At 35.3% G+C, this 14,726-nt stretch overlaps 1 protein-coding gene across 3 annotated transcripts in view; it reads right to left on the bottom strand.

Annotated features, from left to right (window-relative positions):
* SMURF2 (SMAD specific E3 ubiquitin protein ligase 2) overlaps positions 1-14,726 on the bottom strand; it is a 60,099-nt gene that overhangs the window by 26,380 nt on the left and 18,993 nt on the right. For all 3 annotated transcript variants that reach the window (XR_004683097.1, XM_035026253.1, XM_035026255.1), the window contains exons 4-8: positions 12,974-13,039; positions 8,984-9,068; positions 6,049-6,132; positions 3,824-4,026; positions 1,242-1,326 (exon numbers count right to left, since the gene is read on the bottom strand). Coding sequence is in view for 2 of the 3 variants with exons in the window: in XM_035026253.1 (XP_034882144.1) it covers positions 1,242-1,326; positions 3,824-4,026; positions 6,049-6,132; positions 8,984-9,068; positions 12,974-13,039 (523 nt within the window). In the remaining variant the exon portion in view is untranslated. The remainder of the gene's footprint in view (positions 1-1,241; positions 1,327-3,823; positions 4,027-6,048; positions 6,133-8,983; positions 9,069-12,973; positions 13,040-14,726) is intronic.

Here is a 14,726-nt window from a genome sequence, read left to right as displayed (position 1 = left end):
CTATTAGCAAAGTTCTGGAGGAGTCAAAAGTTACACAGATTTTTGACTGTGCGGGTGGTCGGTGCCCCTAATCCTGCATTGTTCAAGGGTCCACTGTAAATACAGAGTATCAAAGCAATCCAAGATCAGCTAGTCACATCTGTTTTTGATTCAAATGCAAGACTTTTGACAAGTAGAGCTGTGAGTATAAGCTTAGGGCAGAAAATGATCTCTTCATGCTCCATGGTCTTTTTTTTTTTTTTTTTGGAGGAAAAGAATGGTACACTTAGAATATAAAATATCTTCATCTCATAAAGGTATATATGCAGCATACCAAGTTGATTTAGAATTTAGAACTCAACCTTTTTTGTAGCTTCAACTGAACTACTTGACACTTTGCATCTGTTCAGTAACTCAAAAGAGCTAAACAGTGTTTGAAAAACTTATTTGATATTAAAATGTATCAAAAATTATGTTAAATTACTAAGTTGATTTGTATGTCATTCCATCTTCTTCAAGTTAAAAGAAAGCGACATTTGGGTTAGTAAATGCATTCAACAAGGCCTACAGTTTAAATGTACAAGTTCTGGTACTTAAAAGAAATTTAATTCATGAGACACCACAACGAAGTGAGGTTTATTCCAAGGGTGCAAGACTGGTTCAGTATTTGAAAATTGATCAATGTAATGTCATATTAATGGAATAAAAGAGAAAAATCACATGATAGTACCAGCTGAAGCAAAAAAAAAAGTGACAAACGTCCTAAATAAATAAGATTTAATTAGGTTATTTCTTTTTTATATTAAAATGAAACTTTATTAAGGAATACATAAAAGAACATTGAATACTCTCACATTAGGTTAAAATAAATAAACCTCTTTTTTAAAAGGCCTAACTAAAAATTAAAATATTAATTTATTACCCTTAAAAAAGGGGGGGGAGGGGATGTATGTTTTGTAAGGTTTTTGTGTTCTTCTCCGGGTTAATTTTCAAATTCCTAAAAGACCCACGTTTTCACCCTGATTTTTTTTTTTCTTAAGGGCGAGAGCGTAGAAGGACTGACTGGGGGCTGGCTGGGGGCAGGGCACTGGGGTGAGACTGCAGAGAAACAGGAAAGCCTTTCTACTAAATGTCAACTGAAATGACTGTCACAAAGAGCCTAACTTTTACATAAACCATTGTAAGTTGAAGATTAAATAATCAAAGAAATCCTAGGTAAAAAGGTATCCATCGGTGTGAGAAGTATTTGGATATGTTCTTACCTAGGCACTCTTGGATCATGCCACGTGCTCACACCAGTCTGAGTATGTAAGAAATACACCTGACCTTGCTGTGTTGTCCTCTGTTCTGTAAAATTAAGAAACACTAATAAACATATTCAGAATGTCCGAATCAAAGACAGCTATAGACACTAGGATGATAATTATATCAATAGTTAAATGCTCCAAATTACCAATCTATTGCATTACCAAAAAATGCTTTATAAATCATTCTTTTTCAACTCAATACATTTTCTCCTGGAAACAATCTTATAAATGGTGATGAGGGTTAGAGAGGCCAGCTATCTGAAAGCCAACTACATTTATAATGTGGCTCAGATACTAAATATGTTGCTAAGGAAAAGAGAAAACGAGATTGTCACAGCACCAACATTTCAACAAAACAAACATGAAGAAATGATCTTTTATTTGTCTTAAAGTGGAGCCTGAGGGGAAACAAAAGAAAGCTCAGAGGAAGAGGCTAACCAACTGCGGGGAGATTCTGCAAGGACTTGTAAAAACTTTTAAAGGGTTTGCAGGCTGGTAATGCTTGTTTATTATGCCTAATTTCATATCAAAACTTAAGTTTTTTTCTTGAGAGAGGTGTTTTCTCAAGACTACCATTTAAACTCAAACAAAGGCAAAAAAGATGGAATTTTTTTGCCATTTTAAAAGGGGAGACACTCTATAGCCAAAAATAGACAAAATGCAAAAATAAAAAGTTAGAAAGAGGAAGACCAGAGAACAAGCATGCATTCTGGGGAGAAAAAGGTCAAAGGCAGAATTAACTCTCAGCCCTTGGGAAGAGAATAAGGAAGCTGGGGCAAAAGGGAAGGAATCTATGGAAAAGTTTCTTCAACGGTGGTTTTTAGTCCTAATTGTGTTTTTAAGCAACAGAACCACTTGTCCTTAAACAAAATCTAATGAAAAATTCCAACATATAAAACAATACAACTATTGCTAATATTTATTAGTATAAATTTGCTTATAAGCCTATAATAAAGTCAATTTAAACTTTAAGCTTCTTAAAATTATAAACATAAAAATGTTTAAAATTGGTGACAGATGACAGCTGAAATAATTCCAGCCGTGGTACTCACTTTACTCCCAGGTTTTGATTGTACAAAATTTGTTTTTAATCCAAATCACACAAATATTGTAAAAATATAACCACCCCCACCTCCAAACAGCTTGCCTTATAATCTCAATTAAAGAGTAATGACAAAAAATACTTTATTGTAAGGTCTGAATGCTAATAATAACAGGCAAAGTTTACTAAGTGCTTTCTATGCTAGAAACTGTGTCAGACACTTCACATGAAACCAACACCTGAAATCATCATCAATTTCCCCATTTTATGGAAGATAAAATTGAGGCTCAGAGAAATTAAATAATGAGCCAGGATATAAGCCCAGGTCTGTCTGTCTCCCAAGGCCATGCTCTCGTCACTGTGCTACTTAGGTTAACCTGTGCAGCACAGCATAGTTAACAGACAAATTTTTAATTAAAGAGTTAAAATAGGGCGCCTGGGTGGCTCAGTTGGTTAAGCGACTGCCTTCGGCTCAGGTCATGATCCTGGAGTCCCAGGATCGAGTCCCGCATCGGGCTCCCTGCTCATTAGGGAGTCTGCTTCTCCCTCTGACCCTCCCCCCTCTCATGTGCGCGCTCTCTCTCTCTCATTCTTTCAAATAAATAAATAAAATCTTTAAAAAAAAAAGTTAAAATATATTTAAAAAATAAAGCTAGAATCATGCATTTGCAGAACAGTTTAAAACATACTGTAGAGGAAAAATAAAACTCAAGTTAGATCAGGCGATTCCCAATGTTGGTCATTAGGTGTCACCATCAGCCCAGATATGGTTTATCTACAGGCTGTTTTGAGGGCAAGGATATAATTACTTTGGTTAACTTTTGGCAAGAAAGAAGAAGACAGCTGAGTTCCTAGTATCTACGAGAGTATTCACAGGTCGTGATTAATTTAGAAAGTTCTGTATCCAACAGAAGATTCAAGTCATCTTCCACATGAAATTCTACAATTTAGGAAATTATATAAGATTATAATAATTTTATACAAACAGAGAAGTGACTAAATCATTTACAACAATAACCCAAATCATGCAGATAATCCAAAATTATAGATAATACAAAGATATAAATAACTTCAAAAGCATATTTCTGATGGCATTTCTAAATATGTAGGTCTGGAAAATATATCGCAGGCCTGACTTCAGATTACTATTATCACTAACAATACCATCTTACCTTTATAGAGTGCCTATTTGCAAGTCCCCTCGCATTGTTACATATGCTCTTCACGGTACCTCTGAGACAAGGAGAGGCATCATTCATCTCATTTCATTATAAAAAAGCAAAAGGGCTGAGGTTAAATGACTAGCCCAAGTCAAACCGCTGGTTAGGTAGTCCTCTACCACTTCAAAGACACTTCAGATTGGGAGGTTTTACACATTTATTTTCATGTAGAATCCCTAAACCCAGATTAATAACTTCTTTAAAGCTGATTTTCTGGCTTTCTTAGCAAGCTGAAATGAGTAAGCCACACGTTATTTTTCCTCTGCTAGTCATACCATAGCCTTCCGGTAGGTCTGGAGGAGTATGTAAATGTGTCCTGCTCATGTAATTTCTATGTCGCTGTGACCTGACTCTCCTCTCGGCCAGCCTGGGATCTGAAGACTGTCCACACGTTGCACCATTTGTTCCACTAACTGGAGTGTTCTCATCAACAAAGCAGCTAAGAGGTCTGCCGGGACTTGAATATTCAGATGCTGGTCTATTGAAAAGTAAGGGGGAAGAAAAGTTACTCAACTCAGATATCAAAGGTAGAGTTCTCTAGACAATGTATGTACTGCAGGAACAATCACAAGAAAATGGAATGATCAATACAAATATAATGATTTCAAAAACTCTGAATAAAAGCAAGCTTGACGCCTCTAAACACCAAACAAACTCATGTTACAGGCAGATTGTCAATTATGTATTTAAATCATTTTATACTGATTTGAATTACATTTTATATGAAATCCACATATATTTGTAGATGTGAGCGCTAGTTAACAAAGCAAGACTTGACTTAGCCTCAGCCTACCTCTCGGACCTGACTTCCCACCTTTCTCCCACTCCACTTCTGCCACACTGACATTCCTCCTGCTCCTTGAACTTGCCAACACTGTTTTACCTTTAGGGCTGGAAAGGAGTTCTTCCTCCCACCCAGAATGCTTTTTCTCCTACTCTCCCTAGGCCGGGCTCCTTTTTGTCATTCAAATCATAGTTTAAGCTTAAATGTCTGAGAGGTCCTTCCAGACCTTCAATTCGAAGGTAATCACCCAGGCATTTGATAAGTACATCACCTTACTTTCTCAGCATAGCAATTTTTATCTGCATTCTTGTTTGTTTTCCCTTACTAGAATATTTACTGAGAGTAGAAAGTCCACCTAGTTTGTTTCCCAATATATATATCCCCTGCACCTAGAATGGTGCTTGGCGTATATATATATATATATATATATAAGAATAGCTCATAAATATTTATTGAATGAATAAAGAAGATGGTGTGACTCTTCAAAGAACTCCCAGTATACTGACAGGTCATCCAAAATATAAGAGGATAATCAAGAGTTCATTTTTAAACTAACATTTTACAACCATAATCAACTTTATACATGTGGAAATTAAGGTCAGTTTCATCAGTTAAATGAGTTAGAACGAAATGGGACTTCACTAAAGCACTGACAAGTACACATTCATTTATGCTCAGGTAAAATAAAAATGTCTCTCCCTCTGCCCCTCCAGCCCCATCCCCGGCACGTGACGCTCTCTCTCATATAAATAAATAAAATCTTTTTTCTTAAGATTTATGTATTTGACAGAGAGAGAGAGACTGAAAGAGAGAGAGCATAAGCAGGGAGGCTGCAGAGAGAGGGAGAAGCTCCCCACTGAGCAGGGAGCCGGACCTGGTGCTAGACCTGAGCTGAAGGCAGACGCTAATTGACTTAGCCACCCAGGTGCCCCAAATAAATAAAATACTTAAAAAATAAAAATAAAAAGTACTTCCTTGGAGTTTCCGAAAATTATCTTGCATCCCCATATCTTTATACATTAAGCTCCATGAAGGCCCTTCTGCCTTGTTCACTGTTACAGTGTAAATGCTGACCATAGTAATTGGCATATAACCATTTGGTGAACTGAATGATAGCAGTTACCACTACTCAATACTTTTCATCACCTTCCCCTTACCTGGTTAAATTCTAACATTCTTCAAGATTTAGTTCAGAAATTCTCCTCCTTCAGGGTTTTCCTTTGCAGATTCTAACATCCCCTTACCCCCCACTCTAAGTTAGGTGTCCTCCATATGGTCTCAGAGCATCTGGTTCTTATCTTGGTCACAGACCTTACTGGATGCAATATAATAATATAATCATACCCCGACATGACTGAACAAATAAAGATCCAGTATATATATTTTGTTACAGCCATTCAATAACAGACTCAAAAAAAAATTTTTTTAAGAGTCCCAGAAATAAGATGACTTCTCAATTTATTCAGTTAACTCATTTAATAAATATTTATTAAGTACCATCACAGGCCCTAGAGCTACAATAACAGGATGACCTACTAAACAATCTTTTCTGAAAATTACTTTTGGAAATAATATTGGCACTTGCTGTAAGATCTACTGATCTTGAGCAGTATAAACCAAGAAAGGAAATCTGGTAAAGCTGACAGATAAACAGAAAGTAACGAATTCAAGAAGGCAAAAAGCACAGACCACGGGAAGACATTTATGTGTTCTTACCGTGTTGGGCGTTCCCATTGCGTAGTTCTTGTTATATGGTTTAGATACTGAATTCTTCCAGAGGCAGTTCGCCTTTCTTCCCAGCTTAAATAAAAATTAAGAGATAAGGCATCAATAGGAAGGTGGATACAGAATGTTTTTAGTACAATAAATGAGCCAGGAAGACATCTGCTATTATAAATCAGGAATGACAACTGAAAAATCAATAGAATACCGGAATTTTTGTCAGCTTATTTTAAAACTGTACAATGTATCTTCTGGAATTTTGAACCTTCTAAGATATTTACACTGAGGTGTGACTAATATTTTCCATCAGCCAAACTCTGAATTCTTCAATAACATCAACACTCAATTAAATCATACTAACTTCTCCAGAATTTAGTAGGGAAAAAAAGCCATACTAAAAATAAAAATCACACCTAATTTTTAAAATTAACATAAAAGTATATAAAAGAATTTTTAAAGCATTTAGCCTACCCAAATTATTTTTTTTAAAAGAATGGTACTTCCTCCTCAGTAACTTTTTAATGCATGTAATAACAAAAAAATATAGGTAAATGACCACAGAAATGTAGTAATGTTAATATTTCCACCAAAACCCTGGCAGAGATTTAGAAACCATAAAAAATAGGAAATAAAGAGATGCTTAAGAGGTCTTTTGCCCTGTGATAACAATTAAAGCACAAAATGTAGTGTTTATCAATTAATCTATAAATTATATGCATGTACAACTGTATTATAAAATGTAGACCAAATTGGAATTTTTATTTACTTTTTTAAAAGACTTTATTTGAGAGAGAGAATGAGAGAAAGAGAAACAGAGAGAGCACATGAGAGGGGGGAGGGTCACAGAGAGACGCAGACTCCCTGCTGAGCAGGGAGCCCGATGATGCAGGATTGATGCGGGACTCAATCCCGGGACTCCAGGACCATGACCTGAGCCGAAGGCAGTTGCTTAACCAACTGAGCCACCCAGGTGCCCCCCAAATTGGAATTTTTAAATGATGTGATATAAAAACAAATGGGGAAGAAAAAGTATTATAAAGTAGAGCAAGCTTAGAATAAGCCTCACACTGTTGTAATCTCTTAATACTGATTAGTTATTTCATACTAAATGTCCCATTCAAAATTACCGTAATCTACCTCACATCCATAAAAGTTAACATATATATCAAGGAGCTAAAGTGAAGACTTAAATTATGGCGATTTTTAAGACTTTAAACAAAATGAGCAAATACCCTGGCTTGAATGTAAAATTTCGTATCAAAAATAATTTAAGTCAAAACTCAACCAATTATACACTTTAAATAACTTACTGTATATAAACTATACCTCACTGGTGTTAATTAAACATATTTTGAAAGTTAAAAATAAAGCCAGGGTGCCTGGGTGGCTCAGTTGGTTAAGCGACTGCCTTCGGCTCAGGTCATGATCCTGGAGTCCCGGGATCAAGTCCCACATCAGGCTCCCTGCTCAGCAGGGAGTCTGCTTCTCCCTCTGACCCTCCCCCCTCTCGTGCTCTCTCTCCCATTCTCTCTCTCAAATGAATAAATAAAATCTTTAAAAATAATAATAATAATAAATAAATAAATAAAATAAAGCCAGAAAAGTGTCAGCGCTAATATGAAACAAAGAGCAGTGATCAAAAGTATGAGCTTTGGAATCCAGGCTTAAGTCTACGTTCCAGCTCTACCATTCACTATACGGCCTTCAAGGCAAGTTTACTTAACTCCTCTGAGTCCCACTGTTTTTAATCTATGAAATGAATGAGGGTGACAACAGTAGCAGCAGGAGTAATAATAGTAGCTAATTATTTATTAAGCACTTAGTATGTGCAAAACATTGTGCTAAGTGCTTTACATGAATGATTTCATTTAATTCTCACAATTTATGGCATATATACTATTATCACAATCCTCTTCTGTAAGTAAATTAAACCAATGCTTACAGAAGTTAAACTAATTCATAAAGCTTATAAAGAGTAAGGATTAGAACCCAGACGGTGTAATTCCAGAATCACACACATGTGAATTAAATGAGTTAATGTATCACAAAAAGTGCTTATAACAGTACCTGACACACACATGCTCAATACATGTTTCTATGTTGTTAAAATTTTTACTCCACAAATCTCTATCCCATCCCTCTAAATGGAGTAATGTCTCAGATTCAGCATTTATATGCCTGGTTTTGAATTACTTAAACAAAAAAGTTGGGTTGGGTTTTTTTTTTTGGAGATCAACTATTTTTATTTATTTTCTTTTTTTCTTATTATGTTGTGTTGATCACCATACATTACATCATTAGTTTTTGATGTAGTGTTCCATGATTCATTGTTTGCGCATAACACCCAGTGCTCCATGCAGAACGTGCCCCCCCTCAATACCCACCACCAGGCCAACCCATCCCCCCCACCCCCTTCCCCTCTAGAACCCTCAGTTTGTTTTTCAGAGTCCATCGTCTCTCATGGTTCGTCTACCCCTCCGATTTCCCCCGCTTCATTCTTCCCCTCCCGCTACCTTCTTCTTCTTCTTCTTTTTTTCTTAACATATATTGCATTGTTTCAGAGGTACAGATCTGAGATTCAACAGTCTTGCACAATTCACAGCGCTCACCATAGCACATACCCTCTCCAATGTCTATCACCCAGAAAAGTTGTTCTTTTAAATACATAATATTTATAGGAAAGTTATATTTGTCAAGCAATTTGTCTCCTAGTCAAAACTCTTAAAAACCAAATTTAACATATCTAATTCATGGTTTATTTTATAAATTTGTCTTGACAAGATTCCTTGCTAATTTTCCAAGTACAAGGAAAATCTAGATTCTGGAACTGATCAGCAAATTTCTAAAGTTAAGTATACAATAAACACCAACTTATCTGTCATTATTTGAAGGATGTTATCAACATATTTATCTAATGATCTGAGCTTACCCATCTGGTAAATCATTATCAAATAAACGACTGCAGTCCACAACTTGTCCTCCTGTGCCTATTCGGTCTCTGGACTGAAGACTTACTATAAGACAACAAAAAAATTACTAAGAGTCGTAAAACTAGAAAGATTTATTACAATTTAAAATATATAATTTCTTTTTCCATGAGATTTTTCCCTTTAGGAGTGACATTACAATTTTATGATTTTCTATGCCTTACTGTGTTCATGGAGGAGAGTTTAAATCCTTTTTGCCCATTGTAATGGGGCAATGCAAGGCCTCTACTACACTCAAAAGAGACATAACACATGAAAGGTATATTCACATACGGAGGAACTGGAAAAGTTCACATCAATTTGGGCTTAATTCTTGACACATCTTTAAAAAACAAACAGGGGCACCTGAGTGGCACAGATGGTTAAACGTCCAACTCTTGGTTTGGACTCAGGTTCTGTTCTTGGGTCCTGAGATCAAAATCTGCTTGAGATTCTCTCCCCCTCTCCCTCTGCCCCTCCTGCTCAAGCTCTCTAAAATAAGTCTTTTTTTTTTTTTTTTAAAGATTTTATTTTTGTGAGAGGGAGACAGCAAGCATGAGTAGGGGGAGAGAGGCAGAGAGAAGCAGACTCCCCACTGAGCATGGAGCCTGATGCAGGACTGGATCCCAGGACTCTGGGATCATGACCTGAATCAAAAGCAGACACTTACCAGGCGTCCTCTAAAATAAATCTTAATAAAAAAAAAATAAATAAATAAATAAACAAAAAACACTGGATTTTGGCAATCGGGCACTACTTAGATACCATGAGTTAAAACAGTACATAATTATCTAGTGTGGTGTAAAACTACCACTATAAATTTGCAAGCAAGAGATGTAAGCTCTAGACCAGGCTCTAAAACCTAGTTTGGCACAATGACCTTCAACAAAACACTTAACATTCTTAAAGTTTAGATAATCTAAATAATGAGGAAGTTAGACTAACTGATATGTCTGAAGTCCTTCCTTGCTGCTCTAATATTCCTTAATTCTATTTTTGGCAATTCTCCCAAAAGATAAAATAGGAACAGGCAAATGTGACTGACTATAACCCAACTTTTTAAAGAATTAATCAGTTACTACATAAAGTATGACATCTTAACACCCTTCATTCTAGGAAGAGTCTCAAAATTCTGAAATTTTCCAGCTCTGCAAAAATTTTGAAAAATCAGAGTTCAACACGTTACTCCTTTATATGAATTTCATTTATAGGTAACATTGTAACATACCTCTCTCCTCAGTGAACATAAAATGTTATATGAAAATTGTACTAGAAAACAGTATTAACCAGTTTTTATACAGAAAAGCTAAGTGAAATGCTTATCTAGATATAATCACTGCAAAAACTATGTATTTTCTCATTAGCTTTGTTTAGAATAATATTAAGGCTCAAAATTAAGGATTTCACGAGCTTCAACTCCAGACTGCTATATTACAAAACACCTAAGCAATTTTTAGGTGGGTTTGTGTTTTTAAATGGCCTAAACCTAGCAATATGTAAAATGAGTCATAGAAATACTATGTTTATAAGAACACTGTTCATAACATTAAAACATTAGAAACAGCAATAATGATCCAGCAATAATGAACTAGCTAAATTATTTGTCCACCATGGACTGCCATACATTAAAAATGTTACAGAAATGTATACATGAACAACAACAAAAGATGTTTAGGACAGATTAAAACAGGTTATTTAAAATTCTGCACAGTGTAATATCATTTACAAAAACAGAAAAGGTATATATATCAAGGTAATGACAATGATGACATATTATGAATGTTCCTTATGTTCTCTGTCTATATTTTTGATTTGATAACAAAAAAATAAAAACCTCACAAGAGATGCAAAGAATTGAGTAACAGATTCAAAAACAAGGGAAAGGATTTATAACCTTGAATCAGTCGTCTCAACTGGGAAGATTTTTCTTTAAGGTAATACTCCAAAAATAGGATAATGCCAAGTGTCCAAAAATGCTTGCAAGTTTCAATGTTACAATAGCAAAAAGATAACTTAAAAGTCCAGTAATTAAATTATGATATATTGATATAATTCATCCTTTAAAATCATTAATTGTAAACACTAATAAGTTACAGTAAGTGAAAGAAAACAAAAATTTTATATTCAATGAACCAAAATCATAAAAAAATACACATATAAATGTGTATAAAATTATTAGAAAGGGTATATATTTTTTAAAGTTAGTATTCTACTGTACTTTTCTCCATTTCCCAAAAGATTTTATATACACATATACATGATTATTTGTAAAGGTCTAATTCAGCAAGAACTGGAACTTACTGTTGTTGTTTTTTTTTTTTTAACTTACTCCGTTTTTAAATGGTAGATCATAAAGCATAATGTTTGAATCCAACATATCTCTACTATGAAAACCAAACTCACACAAAAGCTTCAAATTTAAACACACACACATTTTAAAGTAAAGCTTTCCTTTTTTATATAGTATACTCCATAGGTTTATCTCTAATTGCTGACAAAGAAAGTCTGCTGTTTTTAGAAATGCCAATCTGTACCTAGTGAAACTATCTTGTTACTAATGCACATTAGTTGGCAAACATTATGTAACACACCAAATCAAATAAAGTAAGAACAATCACATTTAAAGGTCTTATATGCCAGCATTTATTTTTGAGTTTTTTACTCCCTTCTCAATCTAAGAATGACAGGAATTCTCAGTAAGGCTGTAATGTAGATACTTCCCTATGACAACTGTCACAGGGCTTTGTTATGTTGCTACTCCGGCAATTCACTATGAGCCCAATTCATTTCCTTGGGAAATGAAGCCCTTCAAAAGTAACTTCAGTAACTAAAACCTCTCTGATAGGTTCATAAAGCAATCAACTTATCCTAAATTCTGCTCTATAGTAAACTGGTAAGATTCCAATTATGTTTTCTTCTTTAAGAAGCCTCAAAGGAGCCCATCTTGGTGTCCTACCACACCATGTATCTTTTTTTTTTAAGATTTTTTTTTTTTTATTTATTCATTTGAGAGAAACAGAGAGAGCACAGCAGGGAGAGAGGCAAAGAAAGAGGGAGAAGCAGACCTGCCCGCTGAGCTGAGAGCCCAATGTGGGGCTCAATCCCAGGACCTGAAGATCATGACCTAAGCCAAAGGCAGATGTCCAACCATCTGAGCCATCCAGGCACCCCACATACTATGTATCTTCATGAAAGCTCAATCCATCAATTCTCGAGCCTCAGGAAATTTTGTATAAAGCCCTTCCTCTGAGTCAATTCAAGATAGCCCACGAGTCCCTTATGAAAGATTACAACCTCTCCCTTTTTCCAATCAGTATTCTATCATTCCTCTTTTTTCAATTAGCACAGATTATTTATTTTAAAACTGTAAAGCCTGAACAAAATTCAATAGAATATTCTTACTCAAAAACCAGTTTAAGAATTATTTTTAGGAAACTTTCAGACCACATATAAAATCTGTCTTTAAAAGAATGCCTAAAGGATCAAGAGTTTTTCACAACATTAGGAGCCTTTTTTTTTTTTTTTTTAACATTATTTATAGTTCGGGGTTTGTTTTTAATTTTTTTTTTTTAAGATTTTATTTATTCATTTGAGACACAGAGATATAGAGAGAGAGCATGAGCAGTGGGAGAAGCAGAGGGAAAGGGAGAAGCAGACTCCCCGCTGGGCCAGGAGCCCGAAGTGGCGCTCGATCCTAGGACCCTGGGATCATGACCTGAGCCGAAGGTAGACGCTTAACCATCTGAGCCACCCAGGCACCCCTGTTTGTTTTTAATTCTTTAAATTAAGGTAGCCTGGAACCTGGAGCCACTGTTTGAAACATTTTACGTGACTCATTTAACTCAAGCCAATACAGTGAAGCTATTGTTAGTGTACGTGGATTTGAAAGATGTTTAGAGTTTAGGTCAGTCTGAATGATGCCAAAATTTCACATGACTTTAAATTCCACTTACCTACTATCTGTCCTCTAACCGTATCATTGTCATTTGGCCCAAGTTTGCACAGATCCAACCTCTGATCTATTTCAAATCAACAACAAAAAAAAGCAATTAAAAAATAAGCTGGTACAGAGCTTCCATAGAGTGACGGTAAATTTCCATAATCCAATGGCAATCAGGCCTATCATTTAAATAATGTTTTAAAGATGAAACAAATGTTTAAAATCTCTAACTGTATATATAATTAGTATAAATGTCTTAACAAAGTTTTGATAAATTCAGATTTCAAAAACCATAAGGCACTGGTGTATACATTACCAACATGCAATTATTTTTTCTCCAAAGATTTCAGACCACTTTGTCTGAGTCTTGGCTTGTCACTTAATAGTTGTTGTTCTTAAGCAATTTATCCCTGAGTCTTGATTTTCTCACGTATAACTGTAGTATCTACCTCATATTTTTTAAGGATCAAATTAGGTAATTATGTATAACTTTTAGCACAGTACCTGGCATATAAGTGTTCAATAAATGTTAAGTTATTATCACTGTTATTTTTTATCTAACCATTTCAAATGAGCTCCATACACACACAAAGTAAATGTTAATAAAAAGCTGAGTATAAACTGTAAGATAAGGATTTGAGTCAGTTTGGCTACTAACTCATTTAGAGGCAACTCATTTACTCTCTTATGCCTCATCTATAGAACAGACATCACACTGACCTGGTCAGTTATAATAAGGAACAGTGTCACCCAACAGCACATTGCTTTTGATTACAGCACTTAAAACTGAATTCTTGTACAGTTATATGCCATTTGTCTATTTAAAGAAGTTGTGAACTGATAAGAGGAGACCATACATTAGTCTTTGTTTTTTCCACTCCACACACTGTATCAGGGTGCTCAATAAATGTTTGATAAATCAAATATTATGGCACATCAAAAGAGTCAAGTAAATTAATGCAATGAAACACTCACAGCAGCAGAAAGAAAACTCTGTGTCCCAACATTACAGTGCCTGGTTATCCAGCCAAAAACAGACATTTTTCCCTTTACAAAATAAATGGACACTGCTAAATCCACTTCATAGTGGACTTCTGCAAAGCAATTCCTCTTCTCTTGTTCAGTCTCTCCAGTGAGTCCTCCTCCCTTTGCCAGCAGGCCCTTGCCCTTGCTTCTCAGAGGACAGGATCCATGCCTTTTTCACCTTTTATCACCAGGGTTTTGAACAGTACCTGGCACATTAAAGGTTCAATATATGTTGGCTAAACTGAAGCAGAGATAAGGTCGTACATATGGCCTATAAGTCTTCAGTTTGCCTGCTGGGTTGGGTAATAAAACAGTTCGTTTTTATATGCTAGACCTTTACCAAACCCAACGTCCTCTGTTTCCTGCTGGATCACCCTGTCAACCCAGAAATACAAGAAATTCTCAAGTGCCTTTAAATTCCTCCGACTCCGGACTTCTGGCACAATTTTCTCCCTTTGTAACAGATCAATATTTATATATCTGGACTATGATATCATACATTAAAAGGGGTCATCTCAATATACCTAATATTCAAAGCTAAATTTGCTCTATTTTTAATTAATTTCTTAGCTAGATTCTACGTGAATTTTTGTTGAGCAGAGACATCTGGGCTAAAATCCCATTGACGATGAGTGACTAGCAATATTTTTTGTATTATATAAAAAAGAATCCTGTAGAAACAACAAAAAAAATTTGTTGAAAAAGACATTTTCGGGCGCCTGGGTGGCTCAGTTGGTTAA

The sequence above is a fragment of the Mirounga leonina genome, unplaced genomic scaffold (genome assembly GCF_011800145.1).
Source record: "Mirounga leonina isolate KUSES-001 unplaced genomic scaffold, KU_Mleo_1.0 Mir_197, whole genome shotgun sequence".
Classification (NCBI taxonomy): domain Eukaryota; kingdom Metazoa; phylum Chordata; class Mammalia; order Carnivora; family Phocidae; genus Mirounga; species Mirounga leonina.
This window is presented reverse-complemented; position numbering and strand designations above follow the sequence as displayed.